This window comes from Engystomops pustulosus, chromosome 4 (assembly GCF_040894005.1).
Source record: "Engystomops pustulosus chromosome 4, aEngPut4.maternal, whole genome shotgun sequence".
Taxonomy (NCBI): Eukaryota; Metazoa; Chordata; class Amphibia; order Anura; family Leptodactylidae; genus Engystomops; species Engystomops pustulosus.
In genome coordinates this window covers 222,086,943-222,110,153 of record NC_092414.1, presented here as the reverse complement: position 1 = coordinate 222,110,153, position 23,211 = coordinate 222,086,943, and the positions used below count along the sequence as shown (strand labels likewise).

General features: G+C 41.5%; 2 protein-coding genes across 2 annotated transcripts; both read left to right on the top strand.

Annotated features, from left to right (window-relative positions):
* Positions 1–2,154: 2,154 nt before the first annotated feature.
* On the top strand, positions 2,155–11,305 carry LOC140128719 (olfactory receptor 1500-like). Its single transcript, XM_072150416.1, has 2 exons — positions 2,155–2,529; positions 10,370–11,305. The coding sequence occupies exons 1-2, from the start codon at positions 2,155–2,157 to the stop codon at positions 11,303–11,305; spliced, it is 1,311 nt and encodes a 436-aa protein (XP_072006517.1).
* A 10,509-nt stretch (positions 11,306–21,814) lies between these two features.
* LOC140128718 (olfactory receptor 11L1-like) lies at positions 21,815–22,735 on the top strand. The gene has a single exon (XM_072150415.1). It carries the CDS (start codon positions 21,815–21,817, stop codon positions 22,733–22,735), a length of 921 nt encoding a protein of 306 aa, XP_072006516.1.
* Positions 22,736–23,211: the final 476 nt, after the last annotated feature.

Below are 23,211 nucleotides of genomic sequence, written 5' to 3'. Positions count from 1 at the left end.
TCGCAACTCACAGGGTTTGGATAGGGGACGAATTGATATACATGTAATATTTCTATAGCAAATCTCATGACTATACAAAACAATCACTGAGTATAAGGATTGGGGGGTTCTCACGCTGTACTTTAAATACATAGAGAAGATCAAACAAATGATTCTTATTTCATATGAATTTATTCAGCAGAAAAATCAAACAGTGAGCACCGAGTTTTTACTCATAGGATTTCAAATCAGCCAACTTTCAAAAAACATCCTGTTCTGTCTTCTCCTGGTGGTTTATTGTGGAACCATATGTGGAAATCTCCTGATCATCGCCCTGGTGTCCACCAGCAGGAACCTCCACACTCCCATGTACTTCTTCCTTACTCAATTGTCCATCAGCGACATTTTGTTGACCACGACTATTGTCCCCAACACACTTGGGATTCTATTGGATAATGGAGGGACCATTATTTTTGTCAACTGTTTGACTCAGTTCTTTTTTTTTTGTATCTCAGAAGTATTTGAATTTTTTCTCCTCACGGTGATGTCTTATGACAGATATCTGGCCATCTGTAACCCCCTCCGGTACACCTCCATCATGATGAGTGGACACTGTGTGATTTTGGTTGCCCTTTGTTGGCTGTTAAGTTTCTCAATTACATTGATTTACAGTATAACAATATCTATGCTGACGTTTTGTGGACCCAATATCATTGACCATTTCTTTTGTGATGTTGTTCCCTTAGTGGAAATTGCCTGCTCTAGTACTTATATTATTGAGTTAGAAGTCTTTATAATGTGTTTTGTTATTCTGTTTTTCCCCATGGCAATAATTATCATATCTTATATTAATATCATAGTAACCATCCTACGGCTTCAGTCCAGCGTGAGCCGACAGAAAACCTTCTCCACCTGCAGCTCCCACCTCATTGTGGTCACTATATTCTTCATCACTTTACTGAGCGTTTACCTCTTCCCCGGAGGACAGACCCTGAACCTTAGTAAATTCCTCTCCCTGCTCTACACTGTATTTACTCCACTGATTAACCCCATCATATACAGTCTGCGGAATAAAGAGCTTCTAACATCTCTACACATAATAATCAACAGATGTGCCAAAAGTCATTCTGAAGATTAGGACAGACATTTTTTTTATCGATTTTTATAACTTCTGTGTGTTATTTAATGCTTTATTACAATTCTAGTCATATTTTGCATTTTTATACATTCATGTAGCAAACATTCATGGAAGAGCCTTTATTTATATTTCTGAGGGGACCCTTTATGTCCTCGAAGGTTCGTTATATACCTTTTAGTGTTCATGTGATGGGGCACTTCAAGGGTCCTTGATTAATCCAGACAATCCAGATGCAGCTCAATTTCTTTATTTGTAACCCACATATACAAGGAAATGCCTCAAGTCCGCTTCTTATCTTTAGCCTGGCCGTAACCTCAGATCCTTGTTCCTTCCAAGACACAGCACTCTGACCCCACAACCCCCGATCACATTGGCTCTACACCCTTCTCTCTGATCAGCCCATGGGCGGGTAGAGGAATACATAATGAGTACCCAGGCTCCAACTCCCTCCTCTACAGGGTCAACAAAGTCCTCTCCTACTCTAGACTCTACACAGAGAAGCAGCTCCACAATGTCTACCAGTGTAGTTGGTAGCTGGGCCCCTTGGTGAGTCCCTTGATACCGTACCCCCTTCCCCATAATAACATATTGGTAAGTCTCCTATACAAATCATAAGTACATAACATTCAAGAGTCCAAAGGGACATCACAGTTTATATCTTCTCAAAGCTGAAACATTGTAGTTTTTACTTTTATTACTTTTGTTGTTCTTGTTTGTTGCATTTTCACTAAAACTTTTATTGATATATATTTCACTGTGTATTGCAGTAAGATTTGAATATTTTGGAAAACCTGTAGATTATTCTTAATATTTTCACATTGAAAATAACAAAGGCAGTTAAGTTTGTGACATTTTGCCACTTTTTTGAAAAAGATTTGTAGAAAATTTGGAAACCTGTGGTGTTTTCGAAAATCAAAATCGGATAGTTGTTAGTCCGATAATCCAAGCACTCAAATTAATATATTTTATTTATGCTGAAATGATGTCAAGTCTATTTTCCATTTTTTAAGATGTTATGAAACATTTTTTAATGTTTAATGAAAAAGCCATTTGGTGGAAATAAGACTCCTGGCTTTGGAACAGCTAATGACAGTGCAGCCCATGGCAGGTATGGGAAAAGACGGGCAAAGCAAGCAGCCAACATGACTTGCCCCATCGACTGTTCAACCATGGATCAACTAAGAATAAAGAATTCCATTGAAAGTGATGATATAAGTGAAGCAAAGAACATCCAATACCAGAAGACCCATGGGTTCATGGCAATGGACAAGACTGAGGAAAAGTGTGCAGTGACAGTCCTCAAAGAGAGTGGACAATTTAGAATCAGGAGAGTGGACCCAAAAGAAACCTGGACTGCCAGTATCACTTCACCGCAGCAGCTAGTAATGCAAAATGTACTGAAAACAAAAGAGGTATTTCTGCCAGCTCTCGATGTCTAATATGCAGAACATGGTCCATTACAATCTTAGACCTCCCAAGGTATTGGAAATATTTGTAGCTGAATGGATGGAACATAGTTAATAGGGGGAGGGTATAGAGGAAGATATAGGTGTCAGTATAAAAAAGGAACCTGTACATGGGGAAATACATATCTGGAGGAGTGTGTTGAGACTTTAGAGATGACAGAATGGGTACAAAGAATTGTAAAGGGGAACATTTCTGGAGGGAAGATCAGCCCAACAGTAAATTTAGCACAAGATACAGGCAGGAGCTCAGAACAGACTTTTACTTCTTTCTTACACTAGTTAAGGAACTGTCAACTTTTTATGTGTGTATAATTATTAAAGCTTCTCTTTTTGACTTTGAAAACATTTGTGATCTTGTTGAATTCTGCCTCTGTTCACACAACCTCAGGTTTTCTATTTACTAATAAAATTCAGTGAGTGAGCTTAAATAAATCACACCAAGATAAAGTATGATATAGTCTCTCAATCTCGCTGGAGAAGTGATGCCATGCAAGGCTAGGCAGATGTGAGATGCTTTATTTGCATCACCAAGGATTGTACAGAAACTTTCAGTGTGGCAGGACCTGGGCTTGGTTAGTTAGTGATAATGAAGTAATGTCCATAGTTCATCAATTATTGAATTATCACATGGGCATCGCAGAATCCAAATGTGTTGTTTTCCCTGGAATTGGTAGGATTGTATATCAGCCCTGGGAGTCTTTCATTCTTAGCTGAACATGAGGCAGTTATCACAATGTCATCAATCTTCATCCACAGTTGAGCGCCCTCTTAGTTCAAGCATTTAGCAAGCATAAAAGCATTTTCATTAATTATACAGCAATACTTCACAATCTCTTGACCAAAAGTTGAGACGTGTAACACAAGAGACACATGTGGTCATGTCTGAAATTGAGGAGAAAGAGACCTGTCATAAGAAGCTAAGATAAGAGTGGATCCTGCCAGAGGGGGCACACCCCAGTATATAAATGTGCTTGGTTTAGGATCCTTGATGCTGTTGGTAGATGCCCTTTAAAGATTTTTTCACAAATCCGTTCTCAGTTTGCTATATGTTATTTCTATGACTACAAAATGTTAAAAATAATCTTTTAACATTTCTGTTCATTAAACTTTATTGAGGATTAACACATGGCAAGGTTCAAGGCATAACCAGTACATCAAGTGCATTCAGTGTGTACACATTTTCTTGCAACATGAGAAGCGAGCACCAAATATCCATCGGCCCGATAATATCGTACAAGCGTGGTCTTGTCTGGAACAAACAATATAAAGTCTATCTCTGTTCATGGGAAGCATATACATAAATGTTGTATATGACCATGTCTCAAGTTACAAGTGCTAATAGCAATACTAGCAACAAAACAAACATCAGTAACAAAGCACATTAAACACATAAATACAAAGGGATGCACACATGGGATGAAAAGGGATGGGAGAGGGTGGGTGAGCATTGGGAGGAGACACGTAAGGAAGAAGAAGAGGGAAAGAGGGTGATAAAGATACAACCAACTGAAACCCAAGTATCCACTGCTCGGCCTGCACCTAAATGGCAATTAATAAAGTATGGATCTACGAGCTACCTGCCACCCGCTATCCAGGATGCAGATTCCGTCGACCTAAGTCAATCCATGGGGACCAGATCTTGGTATATCTATCCATTTGTGAATCTACAACCCCTCCATAGCTCTCATCTCCTCCATTCTCAAAAAATATTTTAACTTTTAACAGAAAAACTTATGTGAATAAGAACTAAGGTCGGTGGACAAAACACATCTCCATCCTTTTCAATAATCCATTTACACATAAATGTATGCACAAAACATTTATTGCAAGTGTATTCCATGCTTTTGAGGGAATATGATTAAGACTGGAGTTTTAAACAACAGTCATAAGTTTACACCATCCGGCGCTCCAGCACCCATGTGTACCAAGAGGCTCCGGTCTCTTTGTAGATCAGGCCCAATCTATTCCACTTCAGACCTAATACCAGTGCTGGACTGGGGAAGATTCCTGCTACAGCCTCTGCTGGTTTTCCAGTGGACTATGATAAATGTGGTGGCCTGGTGCATTCAGGTCTCTGCCCGGCCCGTTCCTACAGCCATCCCCAACAAGTGGCATCGGAGACAGGGAAACAGTGAAACTGGTGGGGATGGGGAGATTTATGTTCATTTTCACCAGAAGTCAAAATGAATCTCTCACATTGGGCCACATTTATAGAAACTCGTTCATTCTGTACTATGTGCGGTTTGCCTGTGGAGTGGGCAGAGTTTGGAAGTGGTGCAGAGTCTTCATAATTCGGGAGCAATCGGCATGCAACACTATTCTGTCTATAAGTACGTATTCATGCACATGTATACTAGCAGGTATCTATCAACGCACTGAGCTGCTCGTCACTTCTGATGCCAGTGCTGAAATTCTGGCTTATACATGGACCTATTTTCCCCAGGATTATGAGTAAGCGTGTGCTAACACTGTGGCTGTCCCTTCTACTAGAGCATCTGCTCCCCCACCATCTAGCAATCCGCGCTCCCGTGGTCACTACACACCATGTTTCAGGTGAATTTAATGCCCCAGCAGGCTCATATGAAGACAATGACAATGGGCCTCGAAGGACGAACATGCATCTGGGTCTATTCTAGAGGATACACCGAAAATCAATAAAAGAACACAATGAAGGCTAAATCTACTGCAATAATCTTTATTGTTCATATATAAAAATGTCCCCTACAGACAGGGATAGGAACATGTGGTAGACCATACAAAAACAACAGTCAGACAAAAACAAAACTCACTACCCTAATGGTGGTATAAATAATGCCGCTATAATCCCTGTAAAAGTATAAAAATACAAACAGTGCCAACAAGTCATAAACAAATGACCAGTAATAATATACAGGGCCGGACTACGCATTAGAATGTGCTCTAACAGGGAATGGCTGGTGACGTAAAACATATCGCGAGACCATGTTACTCGCGATGCCATCGGGTATCCAGCTCACATTTCTAAAAATCTCGCGGGATTACGTGCGCATCGGGAGAAGAGCATTATAGGTAACCAAGGACGCCCAGCCCTGCTTCCATATAAAATGCAAAGTGCAAGAAGGTAATATCATATGAGTGGTGAATAGGATACAAATAATTATTAATGATGTTAATATAAAAATATATTACACAAATACAAAATGTATAAATATATTTATAAGTGAGTTAGGCAAATTACTAGTGATACGACGATTAATACAATGAATTAGTGCCTAAAACACCATTATCATAAATCCATGCAAAAAATACATAAAAATATAAAAATAGCCCTATAAAAACAGGCAGCCATTTCCAATCTCGTCATTTCACACTGCATGTGCTATCTCTGGCATCTATCTGCTTGTACACAGTAGCTGCTGGAGTGATTTTTGCTCCAATTCTAGGGTGTCCATTTTTGGGGGATCTGTACACCACAAATTTCAGTTCTTTTTTGTTGCTGAATTTAATAGAAGGAAATCTGTGTAAAATCCACAGAGTTGATTAAACAATGTGTCAGACAGAGAGGTTGCAGGTGGAGCAGGCACAGGTTGCCGCACAGTAAGGAGACATCGCAGGAGGGGTGACTCTGTGAGGCCAGAACTGCCATTGTCATCTAGAGGCAGTGTGTTAATAAACAACCCAAAGGGTCTCAATTGGTTAACTAGGTCATCCACCTCCTCCCAAATGACATCTGGCAACCCTAACCAAGAGTCTGTGGGTTCGTCAGATCCCACTGGCATGGCCCAGGAGCAGGTCAGAGGCCTTCACTTGTCCTCAACCAGACTCTTTCCTGTTCATTTCCCTCAGCCAGAGATTTACTAAGTGGTCTGGTCTCAGTGCCACTATACAGTGAGGATGAACTCTTAGAGGACAGTCAGCAGCTGCTTGGCAGTGAAGAAGTTGGGCAGACATCCTCTGCTTTGTGCAGTAGGCGGGAAAGAATAGATGTGGAGAGTGGCACGGGAGGTTATGTTGCATTTGCCAGTAGTCAGGTTGTGCATACTGAGACTGTTGAGGAGAATAGCAGTGACAGGGAAAAACAAATCCATGATGATGTAACGGATCACACTTGGGAGCCGGGTGAAGCAAGGGCTTCATCATCATCGTCAGGCGAAGAGGGCGTCAGCTTGTGTGACATATTTTTAAATATGGGCAATTTTCCTCACTCTGCTTCTTGTTTTTTCAGGCCTGCAACAACCCCTGAGCTAGATTGATGAGTTCAGGGCTCTAACTTTTCGGGAAAACATGTATCATTCTGTATTTGAATAACTGGATCTGAACACCCACAGCACCTTTAGCTACAGTGCGATGAAGGGCCTTTGGTTTTCCCATAGTTTTTTTTTATTCCTATGTTGAAATCAACATGATTAAATTTCATATCAAATAAAGTAAAGTAGCAAGAAGGTAACAGAATGGGCAACACCCTGATAGGGATCACAAATGGACAGTTGGACTATTGTAAACCAACTGATGGTATCAAACTCCTGGAGTTGGTCTCTCCCATTATTATGGGGTGTAAATCAGCCATATTCTGTAATTTACAAGAAAGTAGTGGAATGCGGTGCCCTCTTATCATGGTTATGTGAGGAGAACACCTGGAGGGCCAACTGTGGTTGTTTACTGGGTTGCTGATATTGCCATAGGCCATTATGACACAGAGTCTACCAGAAGGACAAGGACGCCATCCAAAGGAGAACACTTTGAGAATGGTGAACTGGGTCTGAACATCCCTTACACCATTAACCAGTGTGATCATTTTTCAAAAAGTATATTTAATTAAATCCAGGTTTTTTATTAAAAGGTTCTGGTTAGAGATGGCCACGAGCACAATGGGGGTCATTTACTAAGGGCCCGATTCCCGTTTTTGTGACGGGTTAACCAAATTTTTCCGTTTTGCGCCGATTTTCCCTGTATTGCCCTGGGCGCATCGGCGCCTGCATGCACGCAACGGAAATTGGAGGGGCGTGGTCATAAAAAACCTGACGGATTTGGAAATACTGCCACATTTAAAAAAAAAAAGGGTCGCTCGGCACGCGCTTACCTTCACCGACGATGGCTCGGTGAACTTCAGTGCGTTCCAAAGCTCTTCAGCGCAGCAGCGACACCTGGTGGACGTCGGAGAAACTGCCTTAGTGAATCGCCGGAAGACCCGAATCCACCGCAGAGAACGCGCCACTGGATCGCAAATGGACCGGGTAAGTAAATCTGCCCCAATGTGTTACATAGGGCAGAGAACTCTGGCAAAAATAAAGGAACACGGTGTCTGTGTCAAATCAACATAGTTGATGGAGTGAGTTTCGCTCAAAAATCCAGATGGGTCTGATGGTGCTTGAACACTAGTCTTATCACCTCCCATTGAGAAGATATAATTCATGGTAGTTCTGATTATGTTCCAGCCAGGAGGTGTTTCTGCCTAGAGGTGGTGGGTTCTTTTGTCTTCCTGGATGGACAACACCAAGATAATAACAAAAGGCATGAAGAATCTTCCGGTGCAGGTCATCCCTCTACATTGGTGCAGCAAACTCTAATTAATTTTATTGTGATTGATTTATTGTGATTTTAATTAATTGCTTATACTTGTTTTATGCCTCCGTGTCAACGTATATCACCATGTTCACACTGCATTAGTTTTGAAAGGCATTTAGATATGATCCACACCACCTTAGTCACATACAATGGACAGAGAATGAAACAGATGTAAAAGTAAGGTAATTTTTTTCTCGCTCTCCCACTAATGATCTTACTAATAATCTTATATCTAGATTTCTCTGTAGACGTTTACTCAGGAGAATATTGAAGACAAAGACAAATCATCTCCATGGAGGATTTGGCACAGGATATATATGTAGGGGCGGCACAGTGTAATATAATATTGATTCTTCTGTTTATCATCTCATACAAATGTGGTGAAACCGGGGAATTAAATAAAAGAATAGAATAAAAGATGAATAAATATGAGGTGAGTCCTGGCTGCAATCACTTGGTGAAGCGGAATTAGATTCTTTTCATTTTAGGCATTGAGCTACAATGTAGGATCAAGCATGAAACGGGCCGTCACCTCCAGTGGGCTCCTGCTCTACTCTTCTCTCCTGCAGCTTATGTTTTAACGCAATGGGGCTGATTTACTAAGGGTCCTGCGGTCGTGATTCCATCGGGTTTTCCCGAATATTTACGATTTGCTCCGTTTAGCGCCAAATTGCCCCAGGATTTTGGAGCATGCGATCGGATTGTGGCTCATTAGTGCCGGCTTTCATGCGACAGAAATCGGGGGGCTTGGCCATCGGACAACCCAAAGGATTTGGAAAAACCGCGGAATATAAAAACGCTTTGTGTCACAAGATCAGCACTTACATGCACCGGGAAGAAGAAGGTGAACTCCGGCGGACCTCAGTGCAGCAGGTGACATCTGCTGGATATCGGGCGCATGATCTTAGTGAATTCCGGCAGACCCGAATCCACGTTGGACAATGCGCTGCGGGATCGGGACTGGACCGGGTAAGTAAATCTGCCCCAATGTTAGAATAAATACTGTACGTTTACGTTGGTGAGTCAGCTCTTTTCTTTCTTTTTTATTATTGGCATATAAACTTCACAGATTTTTGAGCTGGAGCACCTCCATTTCTCCTTATGATCTGCACCCCGCACTTCATCTCCTTATGATATCTCTGAGGACACATCCTGAGGACACATACAGTGTGCCCCTCATATGTCTCTTCCACTTTGAAATGCTTTAACATATCCAGGTGATTTTGAAATTGTTTTCTGGTGATACTTTGCATTTCATTTTATTTTACAAAACTTTCTGGTATGTTTTGTGTTTATTTATGGAAAAAAGGCTTGTTTAGTGATAAATTGGAAAAATTCTCAATTTTCTAATTTCAAAAAGTTCTATTTTTTCGACACAATCCTAACAACAAAAAAACTTGATTACTAACATTTACCAAATGCCTGCTTTATGCTGACATGATTTTTTATGCATCCTCTCATTTTTGTAGAATGTTATGGGGCAGTGGACTTTAGGTGCAATTTTTTACATTTTCATAAAAAGGCAAAATCAGACTTTTGCAGGACCTGCTCAGCTTTCAAGTCACTTTGAGAGACCTAAAAAAATAGTAAAACCACACTGTTTTACAGGGGTTAAAACAAAATTTTGTGCAGTCATTGTATTTGTTTTCTTGTATTTTTTTGGGCCTGTAGAACATACCATAAAATTTTATTTTGTCTCATACCTCATTAATATAGTTTATTTATATATTTTTATAATTGTACTGAAGAAAAACGAATACAGGCAGTCCCCTAGTTAAGGACACCCGACCTACAGACGACCCCTAGTTACAGACGAACCCTTCTTTCTTCTGTGATCTCTCGTGAAGATCTCTGGATGCTTTCCTTTAGTACCAGGCTGTACCGACCAGCTGTAAGGTGTCTGTTATAAAGTATTATTGATAATCCTTGGTCCCACTACTGCAAACAAAAATTGAAAATCCTATTGTCACTGGGACTAAATAACCTTTTTGTCTGGAGCTACAATTATAAAATATACAGTTATGACTTACATACAAATTCAACTTAAAAACAAACCTAAGGAAACTATCTTGTACATAACCCCGGGACTACCTGTATAGAGAAAATATCATTTGTTTTTGTATTGCTATCTTTTCGGAGATATAACTTCAATATTTTTTTGTATGATGTTGTTTTCCTAAGATCCTATATATTGTATTGAAATTATTGCTACTTTTCCTATTTGTACTTTCTCTATTTGCAGGTTAACAATGTGACTGAATTTTTGGAGTTTGTTCTTTTGGGTTTTCAGGGTCTCCAATACCTAAGGATCCTACTCTTCTCTTTACTCTTTGTAATATTCTGTGGGACAATATGTGGGAACCTAATGATCATCATCCTGGTGTTCACCAGCAGGAGCCTCCACACTCCCATGTACTTCTTCATCTCACAACTGTCCATCAGTGACATCTTACTGATGTCAGATATTGTCCCCAACCTCCTCTACATTATATTACATGATGGGGGAGTTATTACATTTATTGACTGCTTAACACAATGTTTTTTCTTCCTAACTATAGAAGGGTTTGAATGTTTCCTCCTCACGGTGATGTCCTACGACAGATATGTGGCCATCTGTAACCCCCTCCGATATACCTCCATCATGACGAGTACACGTTGTGTGACCTTGGTCATCATATTATGGTTACTTGGAGCTTTCTTTGGACTTACTTACACTTTACCATTATCTAGGCTCAAGTTCTGTAGACAAAATACCATTGACCATGTGTTCTGTGATGGTGTTCCATTATTAGAACTTACCTGTTCTGATACATTTTTTATAAAACTTCAAGTATATTTACTGAGTATTCCCTTTGTGATTATCCCCAGTATAATAATTATTATTTCTTATGTGAATATTGTCTGGGCCATCCTACGGATCCCATCTAATATCAGTAGACAGAAAGCCTTCTCCACCTGCAGCTCCCACCTCATTGTGGTCTCCATATTCTTTTGGACTCTATTAGGTGTTTATGTTTTTTCAAAAAACGGACAAACACCAGATATTAATAAAACTCTATCCCTGATATATACTGTCTTTACCCCATTGGTTAATCCCATTATATACAGCTTTAGAAATAAAGACATGAAGAAAGCTGCCCAGGAATTGATTCAGAAACATATTTCCACCTTTACTTAAGCTTGAGGTTAACAAAAGGCTCCAATTTCTCAGTAAAACCAATTGAAAAGATTATTCCATGCCCCCACCTCTATTTTTTATAGGTGGTCATCATCTGCCATGTACTTGCTTGTGTTTCTGCTAATTTAAGGTTTGACAACATTTTTTTCTAATCTATGAAGTCCACTTTACTCTCAATTCGATTTACAAGCCCCTCCCCTTCCCTCATATCTAATAACTTTGTAATACAACCAGTACTTTACCATTTGCATATATGATTTACTACACTGTTATCTGTTGCTTTTTAACAAAGGGGTTGTTTGGAGGAGCATCAAAAGCTTTTACAAAATCTGAGCTCAACATTTTTCACGAGCTGAACTCGAATATGTAAGATTTTTTCCATTGAGAGTTATTTTTCTCTCAAATATTTTTTTAAATAAGTCTGGTGTGTTGACTGCTCATAATGCCTTAATATAATACCCATGGATGCATTATGTCCGACCATTTTTCATTTTCTGACTATCTTTCTTTAGACTGTGGTATTTTAAGTAGACTCTTATTCAAAAATTTTGATGGTCTCAAAAACCACCAGATATATTTCCTTCACAGGGAGCTACACCAGCGCTATACTTAACATGATATAAGCTGGAGACTCAACTACTTATTTGTTTGAGAGAAGACAGGCAAAGGTCATTAACTAATACATAGGGTCTCCATACTCCTCTACATGGCTGGCAAGTCCATGTCTGTGTCTATGTCAGTTTACACTAACAGGTTGAGGAAATGTTGACTGTGGCTTACTCTCGCCTGGCAGTGTGAGCTATGTTAGTATTAGTAGCTAATGTGAGTATTTTCACCACACCCATCCCTCTGCAGCCAGGCTCTGCACCAGGAAGAGTTAAGACCATGTGACTATGAGTACCCGCTCCAACCACCTGTGGCAGAGTTTCTCATTATTATAAATATCCTGAATGCTGGTCACTCCTTGCTGTTCAAATTCTTTTGCTACCTCATTTTCTGCTGTTCTGTAGATTTCTACCTCAGGACTCTTTCTAGTTGATTCTTGTCTTTGTTTTATGACTATTCTTCTGTATTGACAATTCTGTTTCTTGTATGGTCTCTTGCTTATGACCTGGGCTGTTTACTACCCTTTAATGTTTATTTGTTTATCTTATTAAGTGTCTGCACAGTAAAATTGCTAAGGATTGTTTTTGTGGTTGTCCAGTTTCAATAGAATATGCAGAGGCTATTGTCCCTTTTAGAATGTCTTAGTGACAAATTTTGGTCTGATTGATAAATTATTAATAACCCGTAACCCTAACTACAGAGCTTATATGGACTATGTTCTGATGAATCCTGGTCTCAATCCTGGTCCATGTCAAAAACATTTTTAGAATGAACCCATTTTTACAATTGAAACCTCTAAAATGCTAATTGTCACTCTGATTCAGTCTCGCCTAGACTACTGTAACTCCAAAATAATCGGCCTTCCATTTACTAAACTGTCTCCTGTTTGTAAGGATCTAAAATTATGTAGCAGCTATAGGCCAATATAGTTATTAAATGCAGACGTAAAGTGGTGGGCAAAAGTGTTAGCAGCAAGATTCCACACATCTCCCCGGATCATCCTGGATTTGTAGGTGGGGTGGCAATAATGGGACAATACATGCCGGGAAATATGCTAAATAGAACATGCTAAGAAACATACACTGTCGCTGGTCCTTCTCGGCACAGATGCCTTCAACAGGGTGAGCTGGATGTTCATGAAACAAACCCTTCTAAAGTTTGGTTTACCAGAAATTATTTCCAGAATTATTTAATTATGCTCTGCCCCCCCAAGCTAGAGTAAAGGTAAATGGCACCCTGTCAACTGCCTTTAGAATTACTAAGGCCCTTTGTCATCGAGTCTGTTCATCATTGTGATGGAGACACATATCCAGGGAATAATATAGGAAAACAAAGTTGGGGGGAGGGGGGGTAGATAGTAGGTGAATTCACCTATAAAACAGCGGCTTTCTAGAAATCCAAAATTCCCAATTTCACATTGCCGCAAGAATAAGTTGAAAAATACATCTAAGTTTTAATGGCCAGATACCTCAATAAATTACTTGGGGATTAAATTGCCCAAAGACCCCTTAACCCCTTCATGACCAGGCCCCTTTTTGTTTTTGCATTTCAAAAATCTACAAAAATCTTTAACTTTTGTGTAACAAATTGTACTTTATAGTGATGGTATTTAATATCCCATGCTGTGTACTGGGAAGTGGGAAAAAAATCCAAATGCAGTGAAATTGGTGAAAAAAAGCAATTACGCCGATTTCTTGTGGGCTTGGATTTTACGGCTTTTACTGAGTGCCCCGCATGACTTGTCTAATTTATTCTTTGAGGCGGTGCGATCAAGGGAAATCAAATTTGAAACGATACATTTAAACCGCCTGCACAAAAAAAAAAAAAAAATTGCCATATTCTGGGGCTAATTACTTTTTCATAATGAATGTTGTATGGAGCTGTGGGTTGTGTAACTTATTGCGACTTTTGATGATGCTTCTATTTTTAAGACTGTATGACTTTTGATCACTTTTTCTTGAATTTTTAATATTTTTCTAAATGCCAAAATATGCTATTTTTCTTTACGGTGTTAAACGCTGTGAAAAACTGTTACTATAGTTTGATAGATCGGACTTATTGAGAAAGGGGGTGATTTGAATTTTTAGGTTTTTTAATAATCCTTTTTTTTTTTTACTTTTTTAATTAATTTTTTGTACTATTTTTCAGTGCCCCTAGGGTACTTTAACCCTAGCTTGTCTGATTGATCCTACCATATACTGCCATACTAGAGTATTGCAGTTTTGGGGATTTTCCTTCTCATTCATTGTAATGAATATGTTAAAACCCAAACGCCAGAGGCTGCTATGGCAACCGATCACTGACCCCTGATGACGTCACAGGGAGCAGCGATCTTCACTGGTACATGGGCAGGCAGAGATGGACAAGTTAACACTTTCTATGTTCAGCAAACACTTACCGGCTATAGAGAGTGCTCAGCCCGTGAGGCCACTCCATTCACCCGCAGCCAACACATGAAGTACTAGTATGTCACGTGTTGGTAGGGGGTTAAAGAGTATTGAAACTCACATATCATAGGTCACTAAGCATTCCTTATGTCTCCTGGTTCAGTAGAAAGAACTTGTTGAAAACTTACATAATGCCAAGGAGCACTTACCTTCTGCACACAGCACTGATATTACTACCTCATCAATATCTATATCCATATCTGATTCCGATACCAGATGCAGACTGCACTTAAAAATAAATTATGGCTGGGTTTGCCCAATTTTACAACTTGTTACTGGTTGGCCCAAATGCAAAGGTGGTTACAAATGGCTCATGTTCACTCTGATAACTTGTATACTAGTCTAGAGAAACATCTACTGAATAGAGCAGAGAAACTCCATTGTGGTTTGTCAGACACGGGGATCTGAAAGCGACATACAACAGCTGCCTAATACAAGGTGCATTATCAACCTGTTCTTTTCTAAACATGAGGTGGAAACTGCTGGGAACACTCTCTACATTAAGGCCTATACCTGTATTACCATATATAGACGATCTATCAAAAAAGCCGAAGCCATTTTTCTGGGATGACTATCATGACATTACTATAAGACATTGGCTTGGAGACTTCCAGGGAAAGATGGACTGGCTTTTGGACAAAGGAAGACAGCTTCGCTTTTAGCAAAACACACTTAAACAAACTTGTAAGAGGGTGATAGCTAAATTGAAAACACATTGCTGGAGTGCTACTCCCTTGAAAAACTACTGGTCAGCTTTATAAGTACCTACTCTTTTCAGACACTAGGGCCCCCTCCATAAATTGCAAAATGGGAAGCGGATATGGGGGTCCAATTTACGGAAAGTGAGGTGACACCCACACTCAGAAGAGCACATGTTTTTTTCCAGATGTATAAGAATTCAGCTTCAGCTTGTATCTAGGTGGTATAAGACCCCACATATCCTTTATAAGATAAACTCCTCCATCCCAGATGCATGTTGGAGATGCCAGAGGACTGGAATGGGCATCTATCACATCTTTTGGATAGTCGATCTTTGGAAAACCGTAGTGGCAGAGATAAAATAAGCTTGCCTTAACTACAGCTAGTTCTGGGGTTAATATGACTTTGGCTACCTAACAGTGCACAAACCTCGGAGGGACAACCTTAGGACACAATTGCTGTCGCAGCAAAATTGTTAATCCCAAAAATGTGGCTGCAAAAAGTAGAGGAGCCATATTGCATGGAATAGCTAGTGCACTGGGATCTGGGAAAGAGAGCCAACTTCCTCAAAATATAGACCGCTTTGCGAGACTAAATGTCGAAAAGCTATTAGTGCAATATTATTATAATCCTCTGCTTTCCAAATGAAATACCGCAAATTATGTGATGTACTCGCTTGTTTGTATGAGGCTCTGTTAAAACAATAAAGAGTATTTGAAAACAAGATCTTATGCCTCTTGTTTCACCTCCTCATCCTCATAGACTGTAAGCTCTTTTGTCACCTCCTCATCCTCATAGACTGTAAGCTCTTGTGTCACCTCCTCATCCTCACAGACTGTAAGATCTTGTTTCACCCCTTCACTCTTATAGACTGTAAGCTCTTGTTTGACCCCCCCATCCTCATAGAATGTAAGCTCTTTTGTCACCCCCATCATCCTCATAGATGTAAGCTCTTGTGTCATCCCTTTATCCTCATAGACTGTAAGCTCTTGTGTCACCCCCCTCATCCTCATAGACTGTAAGATCTTGTGTCACCCCTCATCCTCATAGACTGTAAGCTCTTGTCTCACCCCCTCAACTCCATAGACTGTACACTCTCGTGTCACCCCCTAATCCTCATAGACTGTAAGGTCTTGTTTTATCCCCTCATCATCATAGACTGTAAGCTCTTGTGTCACCCCCTCACCCTCATAGACTGTAAGCACTTGTGTCCTCCCTCATCCTCATAGATGGTAAGCTCTTGTGTCCTCCCTAATCCTCATAGACTGTAAGCACTTGTGTCACCCCTCATCCTCATAGATATCAGGATCGGTGGTAGTGGATCCTGTACCATCAAGGACGATGACTTATGCCGTCACCTGGGACTGGAGTCTAAGTGGTTACCAGTTTTCACCAGAGCCTGCCGCAAAGCGGGTTGCACTTGTTGCAGCATGGTACCAACAGGTCGTTACACAGGCATGACTTTGTCCACGGTGGTGGCCACGATGTAGCACAGAAACGTAAGGCAAATTCGTGGTCTGGGATGGGCAGGGGATCGAGACAGGCAGCACAGGATCAGAGGCGGGGACGTAGCGGTAGGTAGGAAAGGCAGCACGGAAATGGAGTCAGGAACGGAATTTAGGTCACAACTGGAAATCTGAATAATTGCAGAGGGCTTGGAATACAGCTTTCTCTCAGACATGGAAGCACAAAGATCTGGCAGGGGACATAGGAAGAGGCAGGAATTTATCAGGGCAGTCAGCTGGCCAGCGGTAATTAGTGGCCTGCTGGCCCTTTAAATTTTACAGAGCCAGTGCACCCTAAGACACGGGAGTGCGGACAGTACAGGGACCGCCGCTGGAGGCGGGACAGGTAAGTTAGGTCCCTTGGGCACACGGAGGTACACGTGTGCTCCTGCGACTCGGTATATGGGTCACAGGGGCACCCATAACAGTACCTTTCTTTTTGGACTGGAGGAACCTTTGCAGAAGAGCACGATTCAGGATGTTGTCCTAGGGTTCCCAAGACCTTTCCTCTGGCCTGAACCCCTTCCATTCAACAAGAAAGAACCGCTTCTCTCTCTGACTTCATACCCAGGACCTCTTTCACCTTATGACATTGGTGGAATGTGCCGTAGGTCCTTGAGGTGATACTTGCCGAGAGAAGCAGTTCATGATGACTGGCCTCAGAAGGGAGAGGTGGAAGGAATTCGGGATGCATATGGTGGGAGGAAGGTGGAGCAAATAGGGCATGGGATTGATGCGATCAGCACCTCAAACGGACCTAGATAGCGCGGACCAAGCTTGTAGCTGGGAACCTTCAGCCGGACAAATCTAGAAGACAGCCACACCTTAACTCCTGGAGAGAAGTCTGGAGGAGGCCTGTGTCTCTTGTCGGCCTGGGTCTTCCTGTGGACGGAGGCCCGAAGTAGTGACTGCAAAGGCAGACTTTATCTTGGTGAAGGTTTCTTCAGCTGCCGAATGCCAGAGTCTCAGATTGGCATTCTCCTTAGTCAGCGTAACAGGGGAAATACAAGAGAGTAGAAATGTGGAATAAATTCCCGGTAATAATTGGCAAAGCCCAGAAATCTCTGTATGGCACGTAGTCCCACTGGGCAAGGCCACTGAAGTACGGCAGAAAACTTGGCAGGATCCATCTGTAGTCCTTTGTCAGAAATGATGTAACCCATAAATGGAATACTACTCTGATGAAATCGGCATTTCTCGAGCTATGAGTAGGCACCTGAGAACTTGCCGAACGTGGATCAGATGAGATTGTAGGTCAGGAGAAAACACCAGAATATCGTCCAGGAAGACAACGACACAAGTCTCTGGAGATATCGTTGATGAACTCTTGGAACACTGCTGGGGCAGTGCAGAGTTCAACGGGGAATTCCCAAATACTCAAAATGCCCGTCAAGAGCAGTGAAGGCCATCTTTTTGGCTGCAAAGAATAATCCAGCACCAGCAGGAGAAGACGACTTGCGGGTGAATCCCTTCTGCAAATTCTACTTGATGTAAGCTGGCATGGCCATGGTCTGAGGCACAGATAATGGGTATACCCGACCACTTTGGGACAGTCATAGGGGCAGTGCGGTGGCAGAATCTCCACTTGACTCTCAGAGAAAACATCAGCAAAATCCTTATAAGCAGCGCAAAGGCCTGCCAGCTGCTTGGGAGTGTCCACAGAAGAAATTACAGACACCGGGTGAAGAGCCATGTAGCGGGAATGGGACTCCGGTCCCCAGCAAAAGATTTCCCCAGTCTGCCAGTCGAGCACAGGAGCATGTTGCTGCAACCACGGGAGGCTCAAAAGCACTGAGGACGTAGAGTGGGGGAGCACATAAAACAACACTCTCTATTTGCAGAGAAAGAGGCTAAGTACAATACTGGACATGGTCATGGAGAATCTGCGCACTGACAGAAGAGATAACCAGTGGCTTCTATAGGCAAACCACAGGAAAGTGATGCTGGGAGACCAAGGCAACATCCACAAAATGCCCTGCAGAGCCAGAGTCCAGGAAGGCTGAGACTTGAAGCGGGTTGACTGTTCCAAAACTGAGAAGAGCAGGGACATTCAAATGAGGGGCTTTGCTCTTACCTAGGGTCACTTCTCCAAAGAACCCTCGGCGCGGGCGTTTTCCCGAATGCTGTGGACAGACTGGACAAGATGAAAGAAAGTGCTCTGGGCTGGCACAATAGAGCCAGTGACCCTCCTGTCTTTGTCTGAATCATTTCTGGTGAGATAGACAAGTTTTATCCACTTGCGTGAGCTGTTCTGCAACAGGCACGGAAAGCGGCTGAGGCTGGAGCCAAGTGGGACAGACAACGGGTCCTGACTTGCGGTTGCTCCAGACGTCACTCCTCAGAGTGTTCAGCAAACCGGATGTGGCCAGAGAGATTAGTTCACTCAGCTTAGACGGAAGGTCCGGTGCAGACAGGGCGTCTTTCATCTGACCAGACAATCCATTTTTAAAAGTTGGGACCAAGGAGGCTTCATTCTAGGCGAGCTCAGAATCCAAGGTACGGAACTGAACCACATAATCACCGACAGATGGGTCCCCTTGACGCAAGTTCAGCAGGGCAGTCTCAGCAGAAGAAGCCCAGGCTTGTTCGTCAAAGACAGGCCGGAATTTGGCAAAGAAGGTGGTGATATTAGCCATGACCAGGTATTTCCTGTTCCAGAGGGGAGTAGCCCCAACACAACTTGGGATCTCCATCAAATTTAGATGGCATATATAGACGCAGTCTGGGTGCTGCAGAAGATAATGTGATCGCAGTAGCGCAGGATGCCACAGGAACCGGATGCTGCTGCCTCTGGGATGACAATATCTGCTATAGCATAGCGGAGACTTGTCTGAGTTGCTGACAGTGCACGGCAACTTGCTGGATCTGCTGAGCCATGATGGTAGGAATATCCGCCAGAACAGGTTGCGGAATCTAAGTGGGATCCATGGCCAGATCTTACTGTCAGGATCGGTGGTAGTGGATCCTCTGTACCACCGCAGACGATGGTGTAAGCCGACACCTTGGACCGGAGTCTAAGTGTTACCCGGTTTTTACCACAGCACGCCGCAAAGCAGGTTGGACTTGTCGCAGCATTTTGTCTGCAGTGGCAGCCAAGTCATAGTATAGAAACGTAAGGCAAACTTGTAGTCGGAGACATGCAGGAGGTCGAGACAGGCAGCATGGGATCAGAGTCAGGGATATTGGGGTAGGTCAGGACAGGCAGCATGGAATCGGAGTCAGGAACGGAATCGAGGTCACAACGGGAAATCAGGATAATCACAGGGGGCTTGGGTTTAGCAGCGCGCTGGCCCTTTAAATTTTACTCGCACCCTAGGACACGGGACTGCCACTGGAGCCAAGACAGTTGACTTAAGGCCTGGGGCACACAGAGGTACATGGGTGCGCCTGAGACCCAGGATATGGGTGGCAGGGGCACCCGTGACAATAGACTGTACACTACTGTAGTGGGAATCCATTGGTAATGTGGTGTTTTGCTATCAGCTCCTGGTAGACCAACAGTACCCAGTATGAACAACCCTACACCCTTTCTGGGAGTCTTGGAACAACTAGCCCAAATTGAACCTGCTGGCAATCCATAACATGGACCCCAAGGACCATCCCCTGACCCACTCTTCAGCATATTGCGTCTCCTGAAGGTTCGATGCACAAGAGCCAGAAGAATGACAGGATGCCAAAGCTGGGATATATTCAGGCATAAGGAATTAGTAAATGGGTGTATGGGGATACACAAAAGTGCTAGAGGATGTGCGCTAAATATAGAAGTATACAGCAAAGTAAGCATATGTCAGGTCATTTTATGTACATCAGTGCTTTACACATGTAGACTCATAGAATTCCCTACTAAAGTTCAAAAGCATATATGGCCAATGGGGCATATTTATCATACTCTGACGCTCAAGGGCCAGTGTATGATTGACCCACCACTGCATATTCAGGCAAAAAAGAAAAGTTTCTGGCGACAGTGAGTGCACTGCCTCGGGGAGAGTATCGCCCCACACTGGCCTGCCCCCCCCCTTTATTGGGGCAAATAATCACAAATGCTAGCCATAAGCTAGCATTTGAGATTAACTCAGGGCCTCTGCACCATGCCAGTCCTGATAAATATGCCCCAATAACTTCATATGCTCTATACAAGACAGATAACAGGACAAACATGCATCTAGGTCTCACTCTATTTCGGTTTTGTTTGGTTTTAAAAAGTAATGGAGATTCAGACAGGTTGTGTAGTGCTGGAAACAAAGTCCTATCACCTACCAGTAAGAAGCTATAATCTTGGGTCTGGTCCAGGTAGGAGGCATTCTTAGCTGGGGGGGGGGGGGGGGGGCATGGTGGTTGGCACCACCTTATTCGGCAACACGACATACAATGGACAGAGAATGATGATGACACAGATGTTACGCCAGGGTTAATTTTTTCTAGCCCTTTATTTATATTTTGCTCTATAATTAGCAATCTTTCGGGAATAATCTGTTAATTACAAATAATCATGTTTATTTCTTGCTCTGTACTTGACCTCAGGAGAATATTGAAGACAAAGACAAAGCCTCTCCACAAAGGTCACTGCACAGGATATATACAGCGAGACAATGTATAATGTGGGAGGAAATGCTGATATGTCCAATCATCATATCACAAAGAAAACTTGAAACAAAACAGGAATAATTCTTCTGAAAACTTAGAATAGGAAGATGAATAAACCTGAGGTCCTGGAAAGTGGAATGAGATTCTTCTCATCTTACATGCGGAGATAAAATGTATTTGGAATATTAGGAGGAGGTTCAATGATTATTATTTCATAATATTATATTACTATGAAAAATATATATCATTTGTTTTCATCTGTCTTTTACCCTAATATTTGATTCAAAACATGAATAAAAAGTCTCATCCAGGTCTGTAAATTGAGGAGAGTGCAGGGACAGATATGCATCTTCTCATGATGACTCCATAGAGCGTAGAATGTGCTCTACCATCACCTCATATTCATTCTCATTGAGGTGTTTTTTTATTTATTTACTTTTTTCATCATTTTATTCATATGTTATATTTTATACAAAGTTTAATAAGATAAGAGCTAAATTTATTTGCTTGAGGAACATGTAATATCTCTAAATATGATAGAAAATATCATTTCTTTGTTTCTTATGTTTGATTTGGATTTACTGAGAGCCTTTATATTATATTACAATGAGTGAAACTTTTCTTATTTTTACTTTCTCTAACTGCAGGATAACAATGTGACTGACATTATGGAGTTTTTTCTTGTGGGGTTTCAAGGAATCCAATACCTAAGGATCCTACTCTTCTCTTTACTCCTTGTAATATTCTGTGGGACATTATGTGGGAACCTCCTGATCATCACCCTGGTGTCCACCAGCAGGATCCTCCACACTCCCATGTACTTCTTCATCTCACAACTGTCCATCAGTGACATCTTACTGATCTCAGATATTGTCCCCAACCTCCTCTACATTATATTGAACGATGGGGGAGTCATTACATTTATTAATTGCTTGACACAATGTTTTTTCTTCCTTAATACAGAAGCATTTGAGTGTCTCCTCCTCACAGTGATGTCCTACGACAGATATGTGGCCATCTGTAACCCCCTCCGATACACCTCCATCATGACGAGTACACGTTGTGTGACCTTGGTCATCATATTTTGGTTACTTGGAGCTGTTTTTGGATTAACTTACATTGCACCATTATCAAGGCTGAAGTTCTGTAGACAAAATAACATTGACCATGTGTTCTGTGATGTTCTTCCATTATTAGAACTTACCTGCTCTGATACATTTATTATACAAGTACAGGTCTATGTATTAAGTATTCCATTTGTGATTATCCCCAGTATAATAATTGTTATTTCTTACGTGAAAATTATCCGGGCCATCCTAAGAATCCCAACAAACATCAGTAGACAGAAAGCCTTCTCCACCTGCAGCTCCCACCTCATTGTGGTCTCCATATTCTTCTTCTCTCTATTAGGGGTTTATGTTTTTTCAAAAAACGGACAAACACCAGATATTAATAAAACTCTATCCCTGATATATACTGTCTTTACCCCATTGGTTAATCCCATTATATACAGCTTTAGAAATAAAGACATGAAGAAAGCCGCACAGGAAGTGATACAGAAACATATTTCCACCATTATTTTAGCTTGAGGTTAACCAAAGGCTCCAATTTTTTATGAAGCTCATAAAAAGGCCACGGACAAGCCCCCAACTCCACTTGGTTGTTATCATCGGCCTTGTACTTGCTAATATTAATACTGAATTTTAGGATTCTACAATGTTCTACAAGCTTTACTTTATTCTGTCCACCCTCCCCTTTTCCTGAAGTACAATCATTCTTTTTCCATAACACGACCAGTTCTTTACCATTTGTATATCTGATTTCCTTCTTCTGCAGCTTTTAATTCCAATAGTTTTTATTGAAGATTTTAAAATTTTGAACACTTACAAAGGTAAAGTAAGAAAGATCTAAAACATGACAGGCATTGTAATAATAACATTTCACATATAGCAGTTAGAAGGGTATATTTGACCATCTAATTATTACCGTCTGTATAGCTTCGAGTAGGACGATATTGTATTATAGACAGAACATACAAACAAGACAGCGCGATGATGTTTTATAT